Below are 26,827 nucleotides of genomic sequence, written 5' to 3'. Positions count from 1 at the left end.
CTCAAACATGCCTTTTATGTTTTCCTGTGATCTCACTACTGCCTTTAGATTTTAAACTCTTTTACTCACTAAGCCAGCACTTCTTACTCATGATAGGTTTGCATTTAAAAACCCACCAGTAACAAAACTGTTCTACAAATGTAGTCTACCATGCACTGTAATAGCTGTTCCTGCAGAGTCTGCCAGCCAGAACCTTTGCACTAGTGCATTCTTTCTAAAAGTTAAGCAGTGTCTGAGGGCTTTTGCAGGCAGTCTTGAGGATAACACTCTTTCCCAAAGTTTGGGCAATGTGTGTGGGCCTGCATGCACAGGGTTGATTTCTCCTTATGCACTTTTTCAATGGAGTACAATTTTAGACGGGGTGAGGACAGAACAAGACTACAGGATTTTTGAGTCATACTTTGGTTGTGTGAATGCTTTTTTTTTTTTTTAATTTCTTTAAGAAATCACAGATATGTGCAATTAAACAAAAAGTAAATGAATCTGCTCCTTCCACAATGAACATGGAAAGATTTAATCTTAGTTTGAATTCTTGATTCTATTATCATTAGTACTCATTTTATTTAAAGTGACTTTGTTTTATTGAAAGAGGAATTGTAAAAAAACCAAATGGCTCCTAAAGCTGCTGGTGTTTTTTGCAGACCTTGCTCACGGAAATTAATGGGAGCTTTGCCATAAATTTGAAAGGGGACAGGATGTTGTGCCGTACTGGCATAGGTGTAACCAAGTTGTGTGTTCTTTTGAACTTCATTTTCCTTTCAGCTCTTTGCTTGTCTAATCTCTGAACCGTTTTCATGGCATCTTTCTTGGACTGTGGTTTAAAGTGTGCTGACATCCCTGCTGTTTGTGGAGTTGTCCTTTTGCTGGCATCACAGCTTTGCTCTCATTAAGTCTAGCCTTTTTTCCATCTCTCCCTTGTCCCTAATGCGCTGTAGGTAATGATGTTATTGCAGGGTGGACACTTGTGCTCTGGCCCCCTAGAGTACTACAACTCCTCCTCATAAATAGTGTTATGTTAGGCACGTTGGGTTACTGCACTTAATGCATCTCCTCCCCTGCTCTTTGAGACGGTTTCCATTCTTCACCCTGTCAGAGTATGAGGAATTTAAGGAAAGGTGTTATGGTGATGAAACAAAAATCTTGCTTTTTAGCTTGGCACCAGCTAGCCAGCTAGGTACTTTGCTGTGAGGATCAATTTGATTCTAATTGTATTTTGGTCTTATATTTATTACCATGAAATTTATATTTCCACTCAGGCACAACAACTGCTAACATTAATTTAGAAGTGGTTTTAGTATCATATCCCAAGGGACCCTAATGAGGATTTCCTGAAGTTCTCGCATATGGGTCACGGGTGTGAGTGAGGAGGCAGGGAGGGAAGTGCTTCTTGGCCATATGCCAAATAAGAGATGTGCATTATGGTCTTCAAATGCAGAGTGTTTGAACATATGGGGGATACACGTAACATAAAAGATATTGTTTGCACAAGAATAATCATACCAGGTCAGATTAGCACAATATGCTGTGTCAATCTCATTTCTCTTCAGATCTTTACTCTTTTAATTAAGATTACAGTGAGAGGGACACTTACGGGTTTCTCAGTGGCCTATGATGATTGCAGAGGGAAGAATAAGGACAGGCAAAGGCAAAATATGACTCTTGAAAGCCGAATTTTCTCTTAGGTGTACAAATTCCATTCTTTTTTATAGGCAGATTGTTTTAATCAGTTTATTCATATTTATATCAGTGGGTAATTTTGAGTTTACAAGAGGAGAAATGAAAATCAGGCAGTTCTGCTTTGATTTGTATATAGACTAGATAATATCTTTGGTAAGCAAGCTGATAAATCTCCGTTGTAAACCAGAGGACTTTTATGCCCCATGAGATAGTGTATGACTTGGCTTATAGCCAGCCACTATTCTAGTCTGTAAATCTTCTTTTTTTTCCAGCAAGCTCGGAATGTATGCAATACATTTATAGTCACAACAAACAGAACAGCAGAACATGTCATTTTCACTGGAATAAAAGTAAACACACACAAAAAAGTTGCTATTTTAAGCCTATATAGAAAAGCTTATCTTGGAATCTCCAAGAATATGAAAACACCGTATTGTCCTTGAGAGGTGAATGTTTCGTATTTTATGAGTTTTGGGGAGTCTTGGTTCGATGCTTTGGGATGCATATGGTCTAAGCACAGCTGTCTTGGGTCATGTGTTTTTTAATAAACACTCCTCCCTTTGCCTACTAATAACACTGAAGTCTTTGTCAAAGCTGGCTCCAGATTCACAGCAGGGTGATGTTTAATTTGGGTAATGTAGTATATAGTGCAGGTAGGCTGTTTGAGATGTAAAATTCTACCTCTTTTGTGGAAAAAATGAATGATGCATATCAGGTCCAGCAACAGTAACATTCAAAAGGGATTACAGTCCAGGTTATAGACGTACCTGCAGTTGCTTTTGTATAAGAGAACCCAAAGGAGAAGAAAAAAACCAGACAATTTTTCCAATCTATTTATCACAGTAGAACTTTAATTACAGGTGAACTTCACCAGTTCCCTTCTCTGAGTCTCTATGGTGGTCTGTGTGGTTTTCATCTGGAAGGCAGTACTGGTAACTTTTTGGCAGAATTTAACACATCTCTGTACAGAAGAATTCAATAATGTCTTTGGAAGTATCACATGCTTTCTGCTACAACACAACAGAATGAATAATAAGGAGATGCATGCAAGTTAATAACACTATGTATTTTTAAACTGATCATAACAGTGAAGCAAGAGAGCATATTCTACTTCATGTCCTTCTGAAGCTCATGAAGTAGATGAAGCAAAAAGTTAACCACAGCACACAGGTGATTTTTGCAGTTCTTTGGGAAAGACTAGTGAAGGAAAGGCAAGAGGCAGAGATGGAAAAAAATGAGGTTAGAGGTATGAGAAAGATGAGGCAGGGAGGGAAATGGAAGGCAAAGGTGAGGTAACACTGATGGGGTTTAATTACAATGGAAAAGGAGTCTGAGGACAAATGTAATAGCAGACTAAAGTAAAGTCAGGGCTTTAGCAAATCATTTGGATACCTTGTAGTTTAGTGGTTTGACCTAACTTCTTTCTCCTCTCCTGCCCTGGTTCTTTATCCTCTTGCTCATCCCTGGATGGGAAATGCTGGGGCCTCCAACATAGGAGGGACTGTTTTCTCTCTGGGACCTTTATTAAACTTGCCTCCTCTACCATTTACTTCCTCTTCTCCTGCTTTTGTTACAAAACTGGATACAGTGTCTAGAACTGTTGATGAGATGATCCAATTATTTATACTTTTATTCTATTCCTACTTCCATTTATATTTTGTTTTAGCTATATTCTCACTGTCTTGTGAGAATGGTAGTGCTCATTTTGGTAGTTCTGAGGCTTCTCTTGTCCTGCAAGTCCTGTAAAGTGCAGTGAAAACTGTTCCCTAGGGCCAAAGCAGAGGTCCAGCCTGATAAACTATTTTCAGTCATATGATATAGCCATATCATATATATAGCCATATCATAATCCATTACAACTCTGTAAAGTAGATGTGGAAGCTAATCTCAGTTGTCACTTTTGTAGAAAATGGTCAAACAAAATTTCCGAGCTAGATTTGCTTTGGTGCAGTTGCAGGAGCATCACAGACTTAGACAGCAGTGAGTTGTGTGTTCTCCTGTGCAATTACTGCAATTTTCTTTGGTTTGCACAGCAAACAGGCCTGACTTCCTCATTTAAGATATAAGACTTCAAATCTCATTTGGTGGGACTTTGAATTGAAATGTTAGCCATTTTGAAAAAAATGGACGAACTGCTGACCAAAATTACTTTTTTTGTTTCTCTCTACAGGAAGTCACCAAATCTGTGCAACCCCTTCTGCTGGGGAGAATAATAGCTTCCTATGATCCAGACAACTCTGATGAAAGATCCATAGCCTACTACCTGGGCATTGGCTTGTGCCTTCTCTTTTTTGTGAGAACACTGCTTATACACCCTGCTATATTCGGTCTTCACCATATTGGAATGCAAATGAGGATAGCTATGTTTAGCTTGATTTATAAGAAGGTAATTGTTTCATTTACACTCAAAGCCAAGCTTCTGTCTGTAGTCTATGTAACTTTTAGGCTAGTTTGTTGGAAGATTGATAGTTTTGTTAAGGTACACAAAGTACAAGGAAGAATAATGTGGCTAACAGTTTCTGACAGCTCTCAATTTCCCAGTCCAAAGAATTAAACACCTGTCTACAGCTGGTTTGACTGAAATCAGTCTCTGTGAGTTCAGATTTGCTGCATATGTGGTGAGATGCTTTAATTGTTTTACCACTGTGCTCCTGTTAAAAATGTGTACTGCAGAGGAAGAATAACATGCTGGTGGCCAAAGAATATCTTCAAAAGAGAATTAGAGGTGAAGATTTAAACAATAAATGTGACATTGAAGGGATTGAGTTTGAATGATACTGTGGGACATTGCTATAGTATGAAGCATCAACAGATACTTACCCATCACATGCTCAAAAATACAAAGATTTAAAAAGTTCCTTTGTTTTACCAATACCCAAAGAAGATAATTTAAACAAACATGTTATTTATTGTAGTATAAAGCTCACTGTGAAAGCATCTTTCAAAAATATTTGTCAAGAGAGGCAACAGTAGGAGATTTTTGAGGATGCACAGCAGCACACAGCATGCGTGCTTAATTAAAACTTGCATTTGCATATATATCTATATCCATAAAATATTCAACAGAAAGCAAGGACTAAGTCAATACATCAATATTTTTAAAGCAATTTAATGGCTATATTGAATTCAAGTGGCATAAATAACAAGTTTAATGAGACTTTCTTTATAGCATAAACAAATAAGTGGATTATTACTTATACTACTGCATCATTGCTTATAATTTTTATCTTTATTTATTGAGTTTTATGGAGATAACTTACATGACAATTTTTCTATGGTTTTATTTTCTTTTACAGATCCTAAAACTCTCAAGCAGAGTTCTAGATAAAATAAGTACTGGACAATTGGTCAGTCTTCTTTCCAACAATCTGAACAAATTTGATGAGGTGCGTCATCAGTTGTTTAATTCACTTGGTGATTCATCAAATGCAAATGTCAAACTGTTCATGACAGATATTAAGGAAGGAAGGAGCATAAATGGAGAACTGCCCTTAGTGCTCATTGTAGACTAAAAACTCATTCATTACCTTAAGAAAATGTGTTGGCACATAGTCATAGAAATGCTCATTCTGATGCTTATGACATTCTTTATCTTCTCCACTGATTAGAAGAGGAAACCTAAAAAGCAGTTACATCATAAAACCACATTTGTTCTTCAGTCTAGTGAGATTAAGGTTGTTAAATAGTTGGTTTCATAGAAGTCAGAACTTGCTGTTTCAATCCTTACATCCTACTTCCTGATGACTGTATCTTTTTACTAAGGTGATCCAGTCCATTTCTGTCATTGAACAAGTGGTGAGGTTAAACCTCCTGTTCGTATTATTACCCAGTCCACTAAAAAGGGATTGTTCATCTAAGACTGTGGTAGGAAGTCTTAGACATCTGTCTTAGAAAATCTTAGAGAGTCTTCTGTAAAACTTCTTTTTGTTAGAGACTACAGCAAATCCCTGCTAATGCCTTTAGGAACTAGAAACTCCATGAATTTCTGTTCTTCATGAGTGTTTAATTGGCCTTTTGGTAGTATAAGATTTGCTTCCCATGAAAGATACAAGATCAGAGAGAGTGTAGACATATGGCTGGAACTGCAGGGTGTATTTACTTGAAGCATTGCATGACTGTATGGAGTAATGTCAGCTAGTGCTGCACGAGTTAGGACAAGTGGTCTGTCATTGCAGCAGTGCAGCTGCAGTAACACAGACCCTGTGCACCTCATCACAGGATTCACTCCAAAATCTCCTGAATGAGAACTGCATTGAACTAGTCATGTTCATACAACAGTCATCTCTTCACCAAAGTAATATTTGCCTTCTATATCAGATAAAATACTCAGAAGATTCTTACAAGTATTTTTCTCATCCTACAGTGGTTGAAAAAGCCAGCATTGATGCCAAATTCTGTTTACTTTTACAAAGTGTGACATTTCCTCATGCATATACATAACAAAGAGACAGCTGCAGATTGAACTTTGCCTTAGAAAAATCAAAGTTTAGGCATAGAATGTATATGTATTGCTGCACTGTCATCATAATTAAAACCCAGAATGCTATGTGCTCAGGATCACAAGTCATCCTTTATAAACTTGTTTTTCTACTGGAAATATTTGTACCATTCTTCACTATCTTTTTCAAAGTGTCACTTTAATGACTACTTCCTTTTCATGTAGTTTTCAGAGCACACCTCTAACTTTCTTTATTTTTTTTCTACTGTGGCCTTCCATAGGGTCTTGCTCTGGCTCATTTTGTATGGATTGCACCATTACAAGTGGCACTGCTGATGGGACTGCTATGGGATATGTTAGAAGCGTCTGCATTTGCTGGACTTGCTTTTCTAATAGTCATGGTCTTATTCCAAGCCTGGCTGGGACAAATGATGATGAAATACAGGTGAAAAAAATGTTTTAAAATATTGCAACATATTTTCCTTAAACACATTGGTTTTAAGAAGTTTATACCACTTGATTAAGAGACTCTGGTTAGGATATTATGTAGGATAAGTCCAAAGAGTTCTTGCTGTGACGGGAAAGTTATAGACAAAATTTCACATATTTAGGAGCAGGTGTCTAAACTTAAAAAATTTGAAAGTCAAATATGGAGTAAATAGTGTTAAAATTAGATTTAGCATTAAATCTAGATTTTTTTTTTATAACTAAAACTCCTTGTTAGTTACTTGATCCATTCTTTTTAGAGTTTGTATTTTCTCCTTTTAAAACAATTATTTGATTTCTAATAATTTCTTCTATATTCCCCATAATAATTCTTTTGTAGTAAGCATTTTAAGCAGAGACATATATAGAAGCTGTTTTCATAAGATATAATGGGATACAAGCTACCTATACAGAATGAAAAAGATGAAGATTGACCTACTGTCTTTTTACTTTGTAGGAATAAGAGAGCAGGAAAGATCAATGAGAGACTTGTCATCACCTCAGAAATAATTGAAAATATACAGTCAGTTAAAGCCTATTGTTGGGAAGATGCAATGGAAAAAATGATTGAAAACATCCGTGAGTAAGTGTGCTCATTTGTTACACAATTTTTTTTATATGCTCAGAAAAATAATTAGGTGGCTATGAACATCATCTGTGGTCATGTTAGTTAAGAAGTAAAGCAAGAACTATTAATCCTCAATAAAATAACCATGCATTCCCACACTACAGCTTAGGTTTTTTCCCATTTTTTTTTAAGTTTACTATGAGGTGAGATTTAAAATTTTTTTTCATTTACTTCCTGATTTGTAATAATGATATTTCAGTGGTTAGTTTGCACAGGTAAAACAATTGTGGGATCTGTGTTTGTTTCTGGCCAGCCCTGTCCTCATCTTAAAATAAAAAGCCCTTTTGTGATGGTTACTTAAGGCTTAACAGACGTCCCTATTCTGTGGTGAAAGAATATGAATCCTGCACAGCCATCTTCTGAGAAATGCAATAAAGCTGGTTGTAAAACTTGCATACAATCTGTGAAAAGAGTAAATTAGATTCATGTATTTATCCTGCACATTTACATTAACATTTATTGTCTGTAGATGGCCTTGTAGAATGCTTATCTTCTCAATTAATGTAAGGATTGAACTGTAACTACCAGACCTGAAGGAGAAAGGAGGTAAAAGTTAGCTGAGACTTGTGAGAAGGAAGTCTTTGTTACTGACAAGGAGTTCAGGGCAAAGGGAGAAGTGACACATTTATGGATGGGTGACGCTGCATGAAAACTCTCCTGTGTGTTCTGTGTGTTTGTTTAGTCCTTCACAGAGAAATAAAATTCTGTGCCAGGTGTGTGATTGGGAAAATAAAAGGAATATAAGTGTCGTATTATCATGTAAATAACAGACATAAAATTATATTGTTCCGCAAACACCTTCTTGTTCAGCTGCCTTCTGGAAGACAATCCAGGGCAAGTGAAGTGTTCTTTACCATTAAAATTTGTAATTATTTACTATAAACAATCAGAGAAACTCAGTCTGAATCCAGGTCATGAGTGCTAGCTTGAGGATGGAACTAGTTTAGTATTCCTGTGATATCACTAGTCACATGTATTGCTTTTAGGAAATTTGAGTACACATCATGCTAGCAAATCCTCTAGAAATTAATTAAATAAATTGTAGTCCACAAACTGGTCACAGAAACCTGGAAATTGGACTGTTATTTTATTAGCAATATTTTCTATAATAATTTATAGTAAATTTTGTAATGCTGTAGTTAATTATTATTGTATGATGCATGGATTTTTAAAATACAAGAATGCTAGCAATATTACAAGATCAGTGTACTTCTCCTATAAAGAAAGACTGAGATAATTGGAATTATTCAGCCTGGAGAAGAGAAGGCACAATAAGGTAAACCTTATTGTGGCCTTTCAGTTCTTGAAGGGAGTCTACAAGTAATTAATAGAGGGATGCTTTGCAATGGTACATAGTGATAGGACAAGGGGGAATGGCTTTGAACTGAAGGAGGGTAGATTTAGATTAGATATTAGGAAGCAGTTCTTCCCAGTGAGGGTGTTGAGGCACTGGCAGAGGTTGCCAAGAAAAGCTGTGGATGCCCCATCCCTGGAAGTGTTCAAGGTCAGGCTGGTTATGGCATGGAGGAGCCTGGTCTAGTGGAAGGTGTCCCTGCTTATGGCTGGAGGGTTGGAACTGGCTGATCTTTAAGGTCCCTTCCAACCCAAAGTATCCTATAATTCTATGATTCTTCCATTTTTTAAGTAATCCAGCAGGTCACTTGGTGAAGACATCACCAGAGCAAGTCAACCCAGGAATATCAGAGTTTCACTAGAATTTGGCTTGTGGAATCAGCTCTGCAGGACCTCCCAGTCATTTGGCTTGTTAAGATGCTAGGAAACAAGACCTTGTGCTTGAAGCCATGTGTGTGTTTTAGCCAGTGTGTTGCAACTCGGTCATCACAAAACCATTTTTGCATGCTGGCATTTTCTGATAAAAGCCAGTTTAATCCGCTTCAGAAACACCAATACGGGCTGTCTACTCTGTGCCCTCTTAAGTCTGCACTGAAAATAACTGTTCATAACAGGTGCCTGAATAAACATACCTGCACTCTTATGGGCTGTGCAATGTATTCAGAGAACTAAAAAACCACCCCACCAAACTGTTCCTCTGAACAATAGCATAGCACTGGAGAAGGTGAAGGTTGGAAATGTCTGTAGTTTGCCAGCAGAGATAAATATTTATATTAAGCAAAAGATCTCAAGCTTATGTATTAGTACTGGTTCCTGCAGCATCACTCCAAAACCAGGCATACACTGGTCTACATTCTGTATATGCACAAGGCTCGTAGGGCCCCTGACATCTCTTTTCAAGTACCCATATTGCATCAGCAAGACCTGTCCTACACAAGTGTATTATCTACAGAGCTTTGAAGTCTGTATTACAGACAGAACAACCTCTGGGAAACTTTTGCTTGTGCATCAGTCTCTGGCTGGTACTTGGGAACATACTGAAAAAGGTCTTAGTGCTTTCATTCTCCCTCTTTGGAGTAGGGCTGTGCTCTTCAGAACTGGGGGGCTTTTTGATAGCTTCTAGCCAGACATTTATGTGGGAATGGGTGAGCACCAAGTCCCAAAATCTTTGTTATCCCTATTCAGTGCTGCCACTTGCAGATTCATACAAGCTCTGGAGTGACTTACAAGGCCCTTTCTCCCGCACAGTAGCTCTGTCATGGTAATGACTTGCACATCTGGCTGCTTTATTCAGGCTTCTCTTGTGAAATACAGACTTAACAAGAAATTCAGACACTGGGTCAATATGAGAAGATACATAAAGGTTGTGGTGCTCAGCCTTGCAACACCAGATATTTCCATCAGCAATGCGACTACAAACTTCTGCATGGTATTCCAGTGGTCAGCACTCACCCAGTGAATGGGCATCTTGGGTCTTGTACCATTTCTAGCCCCAGTTAATTGCTCTTGCAGGAGAGTAACTGCTCTGTCACTGCAGCAGAGGCGCTTCTGTCCAGGCAAAACTGAGCTGCAGGGCACCTGGGGGATGTGAACCGAACAGGATCAAAATGAGAGCAGTCAATAGAAATCTTCAGCACTGTGAGTTTAGAGCTATCAACACAGAAAATTATTTATATCCCCTGGATTATTTATCTTTTATTTAATAGCTTGCTATAAGATGCAAGGACCTTGTGGAAACAGCTAGGAGTAATAACTGATTGCATTCCTGACTGCACAGGAGTCAGTAGCTTCTCTGTGAACTGAGCTTCTATCTCCATAGATATCTGTCTCCAAAGGAGGGTGGAGAGCAGACTCTGTGCCTTCCACCTCTTCAAACTGAGGTTAAGTGGCACCTTAATTCACAGGTGAAGCCATTAGTAGCTTGCCATGCAAAAGAAGATGACTTTATAATCAGATTGTCTATTGTAAGGTTTTTTTATGGTAACATATAGCAAATCTGGCATTTCAAAGTATCTTTTTTCTAGAATTATGTATCAAAATGAGTATGGGATGTTGCTTCTGGGAGTACATCACATTAGAAGTACATTAGATGTACAAGTGTTAGATGCTTGAGGTTGGTTGTGCCAGGAATTGTAGAGGCTTGTGGCTGATTCAGTATGTAAATCATGACAGATTATTGTTACTTTGTCTGACACCTCTGAACACTGATGTCAAAATTTGACTCTAATGATTTTTTAGGGCCAGAAATAGTTTGGAGTCTTACGTTTTAGCTGCTCTAGAAAAGAAGAAGGGTGAGTGAGCCTCTGAGTTAATTGTTACGCCAACAGTTCCATCCAAAATACTTGTAAATTGTACACTGGGAAATCCTACATTAATTATTTGTATTTTATTTTTTTAACAGAACTGAACTGAAGCTTACCCGAAAAGCTGCGTATGTGAGATATTTCAACAGCTCAGCCTTCTTCTTCTCGGGCTTTTTTGTGGTGTTCTTAGCTGTACTTCCGTATGCTGTGATTAAAGGAATTATTCTCCGAAAAATATTTACCACCATTTCCTTCTGCATTGTTCTTCGAATGACAGTGACCAGGCAGTTTCCAGGCTCTGTACAGACCTGGTATGACTCTATTGGAGCAATAAACAAAATACAGGTACAGTACATAGACTAAAATCTTCCCAAGTACGTAAGCTAATTCTTTATATCATGTTATCTTGTCAGCTGATCAGCAAAAGCACACAGCATTTATGCAGACTTTTTGAATATATGTTGCTTTGACTAAACACCATGAAGTGTCATTATAAATCTTGATATTGTTCCCCAGGCAGCATAACCACACAAATCTTATGCTACCTGCTTGCTGGTTTTTTTTTTTTTGAAACAGTGATATTTTGTTAGTTATTCTATTGCAGAACAAGAAACTTAATAAAATCATGACTTGTGGTGCTTCAGAGATGACTTTCCTTCAGAAAAGGAAGTTCAAAATTAGTACATGTTTTATATAGCATGGCTTGCAAGAGCTGAAGTCACACATCTGTTTTTCTTGATATTAGTGACAACAACAGCAGGAGACTGTGCATTTTATGCAAATGTGCATCTCATTCATTATGACTAGCAAACATAATTAAGGTACCAGTCAAATAATTATTACCCATCTTACCTACTGAGGTCAATTGCTCATGTACCAGCATGAGAGGCTTATCTGCAGAGTAAAATCAGGTTGGATTCTCATTAACTCTGTATTTTTAACCTGCTGTTCTGAAATTACTCCCTAGGAAGAGAATTCTTACACTATTTTGGGGTGAAATCTTAGACCTTTTTCATTGCATATTTATAGATGTGGGGTTTTTCTGTAAGAACATAGATTTTATTATTTTTAGTGTGATAAAAATAACTAATATAGAACCTAAAGGTCTTAATCAGATGTCTGAACCTCAGTGTAGAATAGGAAGTAGGTGTAGTATTTTTATGATTTTCAACTGGGCAGGAACTTCAAGGAATCTAGCCATAAACCTTTCTATTTGACATTCAGAAGGCTGCTGTGTTAGGTTCCATTATAGGCTTTCCTTGTGCTTTCAAATTCCCTAGGCATTAGTGAATGTATCCTGTCTCTTCTGTTTCCTGGAAGAGTGTGTCCAATGCCCTGGACACAGCCACAGAACTGGCAATCCCAGTGGTCACAACATTGCCCTCACTTTACTGAATGCTTGTCTTTGGAGATATTAGCAAGTGGGTGCTCCAGGATCCATCAATAATCATCTCTGTGGCAGGTTCAGTATAGTCCCCATAGACAGACAGGACAGAGTCCCAGAACTCCAAACCCTTTACTAGTCTTAAGAAACATAAATAAGAATAATAAGCCACTCGCACATCTCTCTGATTTAATTTCCATCACAGTTTAGAGAGTTGACTTCGCCAGGTATATCCCTGGGTTATTGTATTTTCACATGTTTTTAGACCATGATATTTCAGAATCAGTGTTCTCTCTCTGACTATTACTGCTCCAGGAGCTCCACTGGATGACGGACGACTCCTTTATTATGAAAATGTAGTTATAATTTCCTTTTTTTTTTTTTTTATAAACCATGTGTGTCATGCCTTCCAGTTTTTGAGTTCCTGCCCTTTCAATCAGCTGCTTAACTGTTATGCCAACAAACCCTTCTTGTTCTGCTTGGAAAATTTGCAAGTGTACTGTTGAGAACTGATTTCCCCATGAGTCTGTTTAGCTTTTCCATTGTGTTGCCCATGTAGATCTATTTGATTCCATATAATTAAAAAAAGTAGAATTTGGAGGAGATGATATCTACACACTATATAACCTTAATAAAATAATGGAATAGAGAGGATGTCTTTCCTACATTATCACAGCCTTACTCTTATTTCCTAATGCTATCCCAAAAGGCAACACAAGCACCGGGTTGCTAAGTTGTGTCATTTGAAATTACACTGCATCAGTGCTGCCAGGATCATTATCTGCCTTTGTTTTTTTGTTAGTAGAGAGAGATCATTCCAACTCTTTTAAACTCTCGCAGTTTTGGAAAAGGGAGATACCAGCATGTAGTTGCTTTGTTTCACTGCTTACCAGAGTGCAACCTTCTATATCTTACTTCAAAACCAAGGCTCTGCTTGAAAAGGGTTAAACTCAGAGGGATGATCCTGCCAGATACAAGTCCTGAAAGCAAAACAAGAGACAAGTTTCGATATTCTTTCTAAATCAGAACCAAGTACCTTTATGGCTATGTTTTCACTAGCAATGAAAGAATTGGTAGTTTCAAACACATTTCCTTCTGCATCCAAAAATGTTGTATAATTTATATTTATGCCTCTTGCTGAAAGCTCTGTAATGCAAAAGTGCCACCAGAAATATTAGTGCGCTGTGTAGGCAAATATAGACTGCTTTGTGCAATATGACCTTGTCCCTTACTGTTTCATCTGCTTTCATGGTGTTTCTAGGATTTCTTGCTGAAAAAAGAATATAAAGCTCTGGAGTATAATCTAACAACCACTGGGGTTGAGCTGGACAAAGTAACAGCTTTTTGGGATGAGGTTGGTACTTTTACCCAAACTATATTAAAACACAGAGTGTATAGCTATATATATATTTAATATTTGACACTCTCTAAAAAGAGCAGCCTACACTCTTTCATTTTAACTAGCTTCAGCTTTCAGCAGGTAAGGAATACTTAGCAACTAATTAATGCATGATATCAAATTATACACATTGAGAAACTTGGGAAGAAACCTTTCAATAAGTGTTAAGGCCTGTAACAAGTAGTTATTACTGACTTAGGCCGGCCTGAAAACAAGATCAGTCAATGTCATGTATAAACATTGGAAAACAGTTCTATAATAATCAGATTTTGGTTGTGTGCACAGATTTTGGCACAAGTCCAATACATACATTAAAAGATTATATTCAATAATATAATTAGTATTTTATTGATAGGAAAAGTAACATGAGAAAAGTAAGTTCATATGTTTTCCTAAATCCATAGTATGATATACATCTCTGTATACGCATGTTTTATTTATTTTTTATGTGCATCAAATATATATCCATGTATGTTGCAGGGAATTGGAGAGCTATTTGTAAAAGCAAACCAGGAAAACAACAACAGCAAAGCTCCTAGCACTGACAGCAATCTCTTCTTCAATAATTTTCCCCTTCATGCCTCTCCTGTTCTTCAGGATATAAATTTCAAGATTGAGAAGGGGCAGCTATTGGCTGTTTCTGGATCTACTGGAGCAGGCAAGGTATTTCTGTTTCTGCTGGTTCAACAAGTGTCCTAGTAACTATAAGGAATAATATTGTGTTGTTACCTGTATTGTTACCTGTATTTTTACTGTATTCTTGCTATCCTGTGCTTGCTGCAGAAATGATGGCTGCAGGAAAAAGTATGGATAATCAGGAAATTTCACTGAAACAGTTGCTTGAAGTTTTATACTGTGGTCACTATGAGATAGAGTTTGCTGGATATTTTTTGTAATAGAAGGCTACAGAATTATAAGGAAATAGCAATTTAATGACAAAATGTTTTCCCATTGGAAGTAAAAGAAAATTTTACAGGAGTAATGCATACTGAAACCTAAAGTTAAGGTGAGAATCTCCTTGCCTTTAAAAAAAATGAAGAATATAGAATAGATATACAGATGGCTCAGTGTGCTAGAAAGCATTTTTTCCCTGCCTTGCTAACATTTTAAGGAAAAAACTGAACACAAGATGTTTTGTAACCAGATGAGGCTGACAGGAATATAGCCAGGTATGTGTGCCCAGGACAAGTGGTGTACCTGATCACTTAGCTCTGGTTCCTATAGTGCCTCACCTGGGCTTCCTGAGACCCCTGTGAAAGCCTGGGGAGATGCTGCTGAAACTGGTGATTTCCTGTGCAAAGTTGTAGTTTAGATTAGTCATCATTTTACTACCCCAAAATGTTATCAATGCATTTAGTTTGCAGATGACACATCCAATTAACATCATTAATATAAAATGAGTTGAACTGTGATACTCTTATTCTCTTTGAATAGCAAGTAATTAGATGAGTCTTGATGAGTCTTTCATCTTCACTGCGTTTTTTGAGGAAATGTGAAAGTTAAACATTAATTTTGCTTCTCCTGTTTAAAAAATTATAGATGAAAATATTATCATTTCTTTTACTTGCATGGGGTAAAATCTTTGGTCTCTTGGAGTCAATAACAAAGGACCCATCAATTTCAGTAAGATCAAGGATTCTTATTTTTCATGAATGATCCCCACAAGAGAAAGCAAGGGACTCAGAACATGAGATTTTCCTCAAGATGATGTGTTAAGGTGCATCTTACTGTGATCCTTTTGAATTAATAGAACAGTTTATCTATTGCTATTGCTAATGCTGGTAATTGTAATGTAGAAATGTAACTAGAAAATACTGAAGGATGTATGTATATCTCCTTTAATCTGCTACATAGGAAACTGAGGAAAATTCAGATTACACTGAACAGTCTATGTGAGTATATGCATACAAAAATTTTGCACTTTCCAAGGCAATAAAAACAAAAGCCTTATAATATTAACTCAAAAAGTTAATATTACAAAAGTCAAAAAATAAGGTTTGCCTCCCACCCACCACCCTCCAAAAAATGCTACCCTTCCTTCACACATTCTTAATGTAAGGATTCCTTCATGGTTCTTGACACTGTTACTGTATATTCCAGGAATTCTCAGGCCCGTGAAACAGGCTGCGCAATTTTATCTATATTAACTATTTAATCTATAACAGGTGTGAAGCCTGACATCAGCTGTTTAATATTGCTTCAGTATTAGATTCGGTTTGTTTTGGTTTTGTTTTGTTTTTTAATTTGTGTTATATGGCACAAGATGCAGTGGTTTAACATCCAGTGTACAAAACATACAAAAAGGCTGTCTTTTGCAGGATTGGGAACTTCTTACTCAGCATTTTCGAAAAGTCAGACTCTGGTAAATGGGAAGGAATCTCATGAGACTCCTCCAGTATATTGTATAACTTAAAAAAGGATTTCTGGGCTTGACAGCATGAAACTGTGACTTAGACAGATTTTTCAGATCTTTGGCTGTTACGTCCCAACTTTGTTGACTGTTTATTAGTGATAAGAACACCACTGCAATGGCTCTGTAACAAATTTTTCCGTGTATTTCTCAATTCTATCCTTTGATCTAGTAGCCAGTGATGTGTGACAAGGTTACTACAAGCTACTGATTAACTTTGAAATTATAACATATCAGTACTGAAATTGCAATCAATTCTTTTATGAAGGGAAATAGTAAATATACTTAGGTCATGCATTCACGTAAATGAGTTAACAGTTACAGAGGAAAATTCAGATCATACTGAACAATTGTATATACTTACACAGAGAAATTGCATTTTTAAGGCAATACAGATAAAAAACTTATAAGCACTGGCAAAATTATAAACATGAAATATGCTGTACAAAGATATTCACTGATAATCTGAAAATCAAATAGAATTCTCTACAAATACTAATACCTTATGTCTGTGTTTCACAGATAAATTTTTACCTTGTAAAATTATTGATAGCTTCATTAAAATAACATACTTTTGCAAGTGTGCCTTTTTTACAAGATATCTTACACAATTTTTATAATTTATTAAACTAAGTTTCTCTTATATTGGAGTCTTTCAGAATCACACATATCAAGAAAATGTCCACTAACTGTATCAAGATGTAGCAGGAAAATCTACTAACTGTTGTTTGCACTAAATCAGTACTTACAGGGACACTCTTGATGAGACAAATATGCCATTTAAGTGACTTAGCAGAGTGACTCTCACTATGTGCAACATTTCTTTTTGTTGTACAGATCTTTGATGTATTAATCAAGTGTTAATGTTTTTTCAGACTTCTCTTCTGATGTTGATAATGGGAGAACTGGAGCCTTCACAGGGTAAAATTAAGCACAGTGGAAGGATATCCTTTTCACCTCAAGTCTCCTGGATCATGCCTGGAACAATAAAAGAGAACATAATTTTTGGTGTATCCTATGATGAATACCGATACAGGAGCGTCATCAAAGCCTGCCAACTAGAAGAGGTTAGTCATCTAGGACTATTAAGACCTGTGACCCAACCCAAGTGAAAAACCCCAAAGAAAAGGTATGGGACTGGGGCTTAAAGCAAGTGAGAAATTTCTGATATTTAAGGAACTCAACCTGACATCTCAATTTTGTGGAATTGCAAGTCACCTTGTTGCCAGCTGCCTGGGAGATACACTGACATTGACAGTTCTGGTAGTTTACACAACAGAAGCTAGGTAAGCTGGCTCAGATATTATATTGTGTCTGCCTTCTCAGCCTTCCTTGCCAGTTAAAAAGCTGAGTAAACATACTGATGCTGTATGCTAAACATACTATTATTTCTACATAAAGAAGCTTTTCCTTACAGTTTGGGAAATTAACCTGTTTTTCTCCTTACATTTGCATTTCAAAAATGGCTGCAGGGATAACTGGAATGTAGTGTCAGAAATCTGAATTATGTAGTAGAAAATCTTGACTAAATTTGGGATTTTTTCTATGTAGACACTAAAAGTTCTTACACTGGAAATAATTGCAGGATTGATCCTTATGCAGCCCACAATATAGCCCACAATGAGTATGATCACATTAAAATGTCCTTGTATGTGTTTGATGCTGACAGGGGGTGGTATGGAGAAATATATTTTACACATGGCAAGATACAAAAGGAACTAGCATTTGAGATCTTTGCAAAATCTGCTAAGATTTTGTCTGTAATACACAAAACCAGTAAATATTTAACTGTGCTGAACAGGATTTTTCTTTTGGCCACATAGTGAAACATATTTTTCCTTAGCGCCAGTCAAGCAAGAAACCATAGCCACTCTGTTTAAAAATAAGGTTACTACTGCATTTTATCTCATTTAAGCAATAAAGTAATATTTCCCTATATGTTTCTGGCCATTTCAGCTTATGTTTGGATTTTTGGTTTAGTTTGCTGGAAATCTCTTGGGAAGCTCCTGAAGACAGGAGAATTAACAACTTCTGTGTCAGGTTTTTTATGGAGTTGTCCTCAAATCCGGTTGTGAAAGTTATAGTTAATGCCAAAGCTCCAAGAAACAACTGGCTTCGGCAGTTCAAACCTGCCCTTGCTCAAGGAGGCTTCCCAAGCCAGGCCCTTCCTAGAGCAGCAGGTGGTTGCTGGTGGCTCTGTGTCTCAGCGCTGGTGGGACAGCTTAGTGTCTCAGTGGTCGTGGGATGGCTCCGTGTCTCAGCAGGCTGCAGCTCCTTTTTTCCCCAGGCAGGCTCAATCAAGCCAGCTTTGATCTGTGTTGGTGCAGCTCTGTGCAGAATGATATGCTTCACCTCCTAGCAGGGCTTATTATTTGAGAGCAGGTTTGATACGTAGACATTTTTTTTTCTCCTGGACCGAATAAATTGGGCTGCCCTGAAGAGAAGGCAGAATAGTCTGGAAGGAAGCCAAATGCATTACCTTATTGCTATTATTATGCTTTCTTGTGTTGTTAGCTTTCATGTATTAGTTACCAAACAAGACTCATTATGGCAGATTGAAGGATGGATTTCAAATATTAATTCCCTGTTTATTCCCCAGTGTGACCTTTTAGGGATTTATTATATTAGTGCTTTGCATTGGAGTTCGTGTGAGGGTGTTTGTCCTCGTTCTTCAGAAAGGAGAAACCACAGGAGTTTTGCCTGAGTTTACTCTGCTCCCTTCACTACAGCCTTCCTAGGTAGCTATATATTACACCTGAAACAGGCCTGCTGAGTCTAGTTCTTATGTGGAGCCCTCAGAAACCAAGGACTGGTGATACAAGAGAGTTTATTTCGTTGTCGTGCATATGCTCCAAGTCAGTTAATATAGAACTCTTAACAATGTCTAAGTCACATTTATTTCCAAGCTCTATACTCACCAAAATGCTTTTGGAATGCAAAGACATCTTCTTTGACCCAGTGGGCAAATAGATGTATTAGTAGGGCAAGAAGTAATATACCTGTGAAGTGCCCATTTAACTTTGGCATTTCCACCATCAACCTACAAAGGAAGCAAAATGAAGATCTAGTCCAACTCATAAATTTGATGTCTTTTCCCCTTCTTCTTTATTAGTGCCAATGAAATACTGCAGATGTGGGTCATGTCATACCATTTACGTGGGTTTGAGGCTCCCAGACACACGGGGAAGCCTGTTCTTGTCACACACAGCCTGTTCTTGTCTGCTGCAGAACAGGATGCTGAAGCCAGGTGATTTCATACAAGGTGATCTCCACTTTGTTTTAGTTCTATAGAGATATGAAAATGATATTACAGAAGTGTAACTTATGTAATTTGGGGTGCATGAGAATTTTCACAAAATTCAGTGCTACATTCTCCTGCCTGACTTTTTTGATCTCATATGTAGTTAATTTACTAAGGAGGTATCACTTAGAGTCTCTTTAGAGTTGCTAAGTATGCAAGGTAAATTTATCTCTCAGCAACTATGAAAGATGGAAAGTGAAAGTTAATACTTCCCAGAGCTTTCCATATTTTCAGGTGACCAAGAATAGAATTTTCCCTGTATAGGAAATCAGATCTTTATTCAGAGTTTAGAATGTGTGTTATGTTAGATTCTGTAAAGTTGTAGAGAATGGTAAACCTGATTATGTTAGCCATTATTTAAACAACAGGTTTGCTTTGGTAGGTTTGTCTGGAAGGGAAGAATTTTTTATGTTGCTCTAAAATATGTTTTCACAGCTTTGCATTTTGTTCTATTTGTGTATGGAACCATCAAAAGGAAGGTTAAAAAGATGATTTCTTCCCCGGGTAATTTTGACTAATCACAGAAAATATTACTGAAAAGCAGTGAAACTGTGAGCAACAAAAGGATTTTATTTTATTGATTTTATGAGCTTACATAAGTTTATAGGAATTTAGAGCACTGAAATGGGACATTTTTTAGTCCAAGTAGTTCAGGTAGCTACATTTGTACTTCCTTAACTCTCATAAGAGATTTCTCCCTTCAGCTTCTTAACCTTTTTGCCTTGATGCAATTCACCTACCCTCAAGCTGTGCTATTATACCTGTTCATGTTGTACTGTGAAACAGAAGATAGATGAAGATTAAGAAGAAAATTGTTATAATATATTGGAGATCTGCATACCTCAGAAATGCTATGCCAAGATAGTTTGACAAAGTGTGCGTGTAGGGCACGATGCACTAGGATGTCAGTGTGTGCCTGAGGCCACAAGCTTAATTAGTGTGTACATATCTCTCAAGTGTCCTTTTTTCTCATGCACAGCGTGGCTGTTGTCCCACCCAATGCCCCTGACACGGGTGTGTGGCTGATGGGCAGTCAGACGCAGGGAATTCTCCTACGAGGGATACGGTTTTGTGAGCCCACGTGTGGGAAGCACGTGTTTTAATGGTGCTCCTTGGAGTGCAGTCCCACTGGATGACACATGTGACCGCAGTACAGTGTCAAAGGTGTCATTCGTGGTCCCTGGTCCTCAGAGCTCTTCTCTGTAGTGTTCTCTGGCACATGGGGAGAGCAAGGGCAAGGGGACACCACAGTGCAACCCAGTCTGAGTGCGTGAGATCTGAGCTGTTGAAATGATCCATAATGAAGGACAGTCACGTGTTGAAGGCTCAGTGAGGGAAGTTTGTCAGATCTAAGTACCATTGCTCCTCATAGTTTCAGGATGTCACTGTACAGGTACATAATACTGAAGAATCATGAGAAGGGTTCTCAACTGCATCTCTGTGCATCAGTGAAAGTATGCCTAGGATACTTTTTAAACTTACCTTTTTATGTATATTTTTAATGGTAGTGTAGCCTGTTTTATATGTGCAAAATTACTAAGAACTTGATTACAATTATATTTCCTGATTATATTTTTTCCTTTGAGAGTAAGTAGGGCATCAGAAGAGTTAAAATCATGTTTTACAATGTTGTTCTCATTACTGCAGCTTGTAAACGGGAAGAGGTTAAGAGAAAAGCAATAAAAGGTGAAAGAACAGAAATGAGTGCTTTGGAGTTGAGATAAAGGGACAGTAATTAAGAGTTTCATTAGTGTTCTTGATAGCCAAAAGAAACAGCCTTACTGGCAAAAATTCTTTCTGAAAGCTTGGTACATACTGAAGATGACTGCAATGAGATGTAAGCTGTCTGTAGACATATCCCATATTTTTGTGTGATGCTGAACTCAAGGGAATGCCAATGCATTTAAATTACACAACACATTCTGCAAAACAACACAGTAAAAAGTTTTCAAGATGCATAGGAAAAGGGCTACCTGTTCATTCTCCACTACCTTCTTGCTCTCTTTTCCTTTTCTTGAGAAACAGTGATTATTTTAGCAAGCAAGAAAGCAGGATACATACCTAATTTAATATGTTCTCTAAAATTAAGGTCCCAGTAAGCAAATAAGAAGGTAAAGGTTTTAACCTCCTAGGTTAAACCATTCCAGCACAGTTCAATAGTCCTTACCATTTGTCCTTTATTTAGAAGCTTTTCTGAAATGAGTTGTTTTAATAAGGGTACTTTTGAGTTTGCAGGTGTTACCTCAAATCAATTAACTCTGAAGTCTTATATTGGCATGCTCTAATAGACAGAAGACAAGATGCAATTGGTATGGATTCTGAGCGCATTTTCTAAAGGCAGTCCCCATTGGCAAGTTTCATGGTACTCAAAAAGTAAGATAAAATGAATTGGTGCTGCCTCAACAGCACTTTTGAAAAAGTGGTTTACCCTTTTTATCAAGTACCTTTCATCACATTCATAATAAAAAACTGTAGCAAGAGTCTGAACATTTGCCTAACACATCAAGTTAAGGACCAAGTATATTGTAAAAGCCACTGAGAGATGTGAACTTCCAGAGTTTGTATGTCTGTGGAAACTTGCCACTAAATTTGAAGGAATTCTAAAAATATGACTTCCCTAAGGATTGTATTAATTCAAGGTTGTATTAATGTAATGGCAGGGATAGCATGAATATAAATTGAAATTTGTAGGATTTATTTTGTAGGTGGTATGAGGATTTGCAAAATCCTTTTGAATCATGTTATGAAAAATTGGAAAGGAATGTGACTTTATTTTCAGATATTTAGGTTGAAAAATCAGCATTAATAGCCTGCTATATACAGGTGTGGGATTTTTGTTTGATTTTATCACAGTAAGTGGTAACAAGTAATAACTTGAAAAGTTAAACAGGTAAAACCTCTGGACAGTTGAAACAGGAATTTTCATGTTTAAATGCTGTTAACATTGAACAAACTCATCCTAAGAGAAGGCATTCCTCCAGTCAAGACTACAGAAGCAGATCTGTTATAGTTATTCATGTTTAAAAATAAACAAGCATCCTATCACATTTGAGAGGGTCCAGTAGTTTATGAGTTTTGAAACCATACTTCCATAACTTCTAGTTTTATGTTTTTGTTATGTAAGATAGATATTTTCCCACCTAGTTAATTCATGTGATCCTACCAAAGAGTCCATAACACATAATGGCAAACTACCTTTGAGAGATTACCACTCTCTCTAAGTAAACACATGCTCTGATTTGAGAGACACCAGCTGCTCATGAATGTAATGTTAGAATGGTGTGCAAATAGAGGAAGTGTTTCCATGTGAAATTAAATTATATAATAGTACAAAAGAAGTTTGTGGTCAGATTCTCTAGGGTTTTGAGCTGGGTTTACTGGGAGTGCAGGAGATTAATTTTCATCTAATAACTAGATTGGGGAGAGATTAACTATAGAGATACTCAATAGGCCAAGCCCAGGTTTGTGTTCCTGTGTGTTCAACATCTCCTTGCAAAGGATATCCACCCTGGGGGGAGAAGTTCACTGCAGTGTTAAGAATACTCCAAAACAGAAATACATCCTTGCATCCCATGTACTGCTCCAGCTCCTTTTATCTGTGCTGATTTTGGGTTGTTTTCTTTTCATTGCTTTGGTGGTGTTTTGTTTATTTTTTTTTTTTTGCCACATAACTAAATCAGTAGGTGTTGAGAAGTTATGTGACTGAGTGAATACTGTGATTTCGAGCCATGATTTCGAGCCTCGTTTTCACAAGGAAAATGGGCAGATTACAAATTGTGTGGAAGAGAGGAACAATAAAGGGTTCAGCTGTGGAACAGAGTCCTTTGTGGTACGTAATTGTCTACAAGAGGGTATTAAATGGTAGCTTGGTTATCTAATCAGGTACATGTCTATGGTGTAAATTATGCGAGAGCAAGTGACTTAACCTGTCTTCACAGCTGGGGAGAGCCACTGGCATGTCAAGGTGAAGTTTATCACATCCTAATATAAACAGCTAAAAGAGTATAAATGCCTCTTTCAAGCAGAAAGTCCACATAATATGTCACAGATTCACAGAATACCCTGAGCTGGAAGGGACCCACAATGATCAGCAAGTCCAACTCTTAAGCTCGCCTGGGGATTGATTCTACAACCTTGGTGTTATTAACCTCCCACTACCACTGTTGCACCTCAGACATGTGGCCCCCAAAGCTGGCTACCTTTATGTTTTTTCCATCCCACACTGGTGTGATCCACTGGCCTACACAGGCTCTAACTGAAATTCTTATCTGTGGCCCAAAACCATTGGCAGATCAGCTGTGAAGCTGCAGACTGAGTTTTCTGGGTGAACTGGAAGTTAAGAGGCTAGCACAATTTCTTTATAACAGGGGAACATCTCAGTTAGAGACAAACTCTGAAATGCACTGACTTCAAGAAGTTTATCAGTGATCACATAAATGTGTATAACAGAACCCCCCCCCCCCCCCCAATGTTCTCTTTTGATATAATTTCATTTAAAAACTGTTTCAGTTAACACAGGTTTCCCCATCGCTTTCCCTGTCTCAGGGACAGGGCTCTAGACTGATTACCATGGCTGTTGTCCTATCTTCTGTGTCTTTTCTGAAATCATGTTTAATTCTCTTACCCTGCATTTAACCTACCCACATGCAGTGCACCGAACTACTTCAGATTTCAAAAATCTGTTTCATTGAAATATTTTGCCATAGGGAAAACAAGATTTACCAGCATTTGTGTGAGTTTTGGGTGAGCCTGACACTCTGTTTGAGGTCACAAACTGGTGCAAAAACAAAGTTTATGCTTTTGGATCATGAATCCTTCATAAATAGTTCAGCTAAAGTCTAACAAAAGCCTTGGCTTACAAAATCATGGGGAGAGAGAAGAGAGTTACCTAAATAAAATAAAATTTAAAACAAAATAATTTTAAATACTTAAATAAATTTGGTTTTCTGGCTTTTTCCCAGGAAAATGACTATTCAAGTATGTTCAGGCTGGTTACCTAAAAGCCAAGGTACAAGAAATTATTGAAAATTCTTCATATTATAAAAATTCATAGAAGTATTCTTATTAGATATGATTCTGAAACACAAGTCTTGATTTCAATATTTTAAAAATTCATAAGTTGATGATGATGAAAAAGGAAGTATTTCATTAGCAATGAGAGTAGGGAGATTTTCTGGGAACTGTGAAAAAAGCATAGGGAATGTTAATGGCAATGAAGAAAAGGAAGGGGATAAAGATTACTGTAGAGGTGACTATAATAAAAACTGAAGGTAAATAGAGAACTGAAACAGAATGAAGATGAAATGCAGAGTCAAGACTGCTGCTCTGTTCCATGAGTTTCATGACTTTTTTGTCTTTTATGAGAGAAGGCAGAAGAGAGATGATCAAACCCTACAAAATTAAGGACAAATTTAAGGAAGAAAAAGTCACATAAATAAAATACTTAGGTCCTATCAGTAGAACTGCTTGAGTAGTTTGAGTGACCTTGGACATATTCAGCAACTCTTGGTTCTTAGAGACTGTTTTCTGTCATGCTTTATAGTTATCAATGTTGCTAATGATTTATCAAATTATTCTGATAACAATTAATTGCCACAGAAAAGACTTGGAGTGTGAAGTCCATTCTAAAGTTTCCTTTTTTAATAACAAGATCATATTTCCTGTTCACCCTGAAGCTATCCTGGTTGTATTCTTCATTACCAAGCCCAAAGTTATTATGAGGGCCATCCCTTTGCTGCTGAAGTACATGAATATAGCATTTTCACTGCAGAAAATGCAAATAGCTATTAAAAAGAGTGCCTTCTCCTTGAGTGTGCAACTTTTTAGCTCCTGATATTAGAAGCATCCACTAAAATAACTGTAGGTGTTTTCATAGATGAATAGTTACCAACCTGTTTCTCAATTTAAGCATTTAGAAATAGATTTGTTAAAGAAAATCCAGGGGCTAGTTCATATTTCATAAATATGCTGAGTCTTGTGCCATTCAGCATCATTACATTAGGTTTGTCCCTGGCTTGATTTCACTTCCTGCATAAAATGACAGCAAGGGTGTATTGGGACCAGCCCTATGTACTTTTTTACAATAGGTCATGCGTGTTCCAACAAATAGCATTGTGTGCCTATTGGACTTCATTACTTTGTTTATGCCTTTGAAAGAAATTACTAAACATTTTTTAATTATTATAATTACAGCCTGAAAAGCTCTTTGTCTGTTCCATGCCATATATTATTTTGAGGTGAAGGGTAGAGGAGAGCAGAAGGGGAACTCATTAAAAGTCTGATTAAAATTCCATGTTGACACACCTGCAAAGAAATATATCTGATGAAATCCCACAACCTTTAAAGCAATGGGAGCCCTGGAATGAATTTCAGGAGAGCTGGAATTTTACCCTGTTTGCAGGAGAAGACACGCTGGGCCCAGTTCTCCACCTGGGAGTTTTGGGAAGGAGTGGAATCAGGAAACAGCAAGGGCACCAGCATCATTACAGGCTGCAGTACTGCTAGAAATGGGAAACAGCTTAAATCAGCTTAGAGATCCGGATACTTAATCATGCAAACCCCTATGTTAGTGCCAAATTTACAGATGAGTAGCCTGACTTCTGCATGCATAATGAGACCACAAGTGACCTGACCAGGATGTCTCTAAGAAATGCTGAAAAACATTTTATGCCAGAATTTCACATGTTCTCTCTAAATACTTCATGACTTACAGGAAGGTGATTTTGTCACATTCAGAAAATTTTTCTTTAAAACTGTTGCTGGCACTCTTTTTCACCCTTCTCCTCTTTCTGCAAATACTTGAGTTAATATGGTAATACCAAGGATTGGCTTGTGTGACTCCATTTATGAGAGGGAAATAACTAGTTAATGTGAGAATAATTTAAAAATCACCTGCAATAGATTTTCCATACATAAGAGCATCTTGATTTTAAGGTCAGAATCCTCTAAGTCAGGAAGTAAATGCTGTTATCAAATTAAAGAGTTGTGAGAATCTCCCATTTCCTGACAGACCAGGCAGTCAATTTCTAGCTCTCGAGTGGCTGGACGCTTCATCTGTCACTGTTCCAAGTCTGAACAGCATTGTTCACTCTGTTCCTGAGGTCAGGGCAATTTGCAGGGAAGGAAGAAGGAAACATTTTTTGGAAGGATTTTTTATTTATTTATTTATTTATTCTACAAAACCTCAAGGGTCTGGAATGCCAATAGGCTGCCCAACAGAGTGATTAACCATCAAAATCACAGCCCAGGCCATCAAAACTGGATTGTATGTGTGTTTGCATGAAATACGAACTTACAGAGAGCAGCTCAACTTAGAACCCCAGATAGCACTGCCCTGATAGTGCTTCATGTGTCTTCCAGCATGGAAGCCATAGGATTTCTGTGGGTGCTGCAGAGAGCATGCAGACAGCTGAGTTCCTGTCTGCCTCTTGACTGCCTGCAGGATGAGA

The 26,827-nt window shown here is 37.4% G+C and overlaps 1 protein-coding gene across 3 annotated transcripts in view; it reads left to right on the top strand.

Moving 5' to 3' along the window:
• CFTR (CF transmembrane conductance regulator) overlaps positions 1–26,827 on the top strand; it is an 86,883-nt gene that overhangs the window by 17,208 nt on the left and 42,848 nt on the right. For all 3 annotated transcript variants that reach the window (XM_068189902.1, XM_068189900.1, XM_068189899.1), the window contains exons 4-11: positions 3,848–4,063; positions 4,974–5,063; positions 6,397–6,560; positions 7,059–7,184; positions 10,984–11,230; positions 13,531–13,623; positions 14,149–14,331; positions 16,954–17,145. In XM_068189902.1, the coding sequence (XP_068046003.1) occupies positions 3,848–4,063; positions 4,974–5,063; positions 6,397–6,560; positions 7,059–7,184; positions 10,984–11,230; positions 13,531–13,623; positions 14,149–14,331; positions 16,954–17,145 (1,311 nt within the window). The remainder of the gene's footprint in view (positions 1–3,847; positions 4,064–4,973; positions 5,064–6,396; positions 6,561–7,058; positions 7,185–10,983; positions 11,231–13,530; positions 13,624–14,148; positions 14,332–16,953; positions 17,146–26,827) is intronic.

This window comes from Anomalospiza imberbis, chromosome 5, assembly GCF_031753505.1.
Source record: "Anomalospiza imberbis isolate Cuckoo-Finch-1a 21T00152 chromosome 5, ASM3175350v1, whole genome shotgun sequence".
In the NCBI taxonomy this organism is placed as follows: Eukaryota; Metazoa; Chordata; class Aves; order Passeriformes; family Viduidae; genus Anomalospiza; species Anomalospiza imberbis.
The sequence above is the reverse complement of the archived record's forward strand: the minus strand, read 5'-3'. Positions and strand labels throughout refer to the sequence as shown.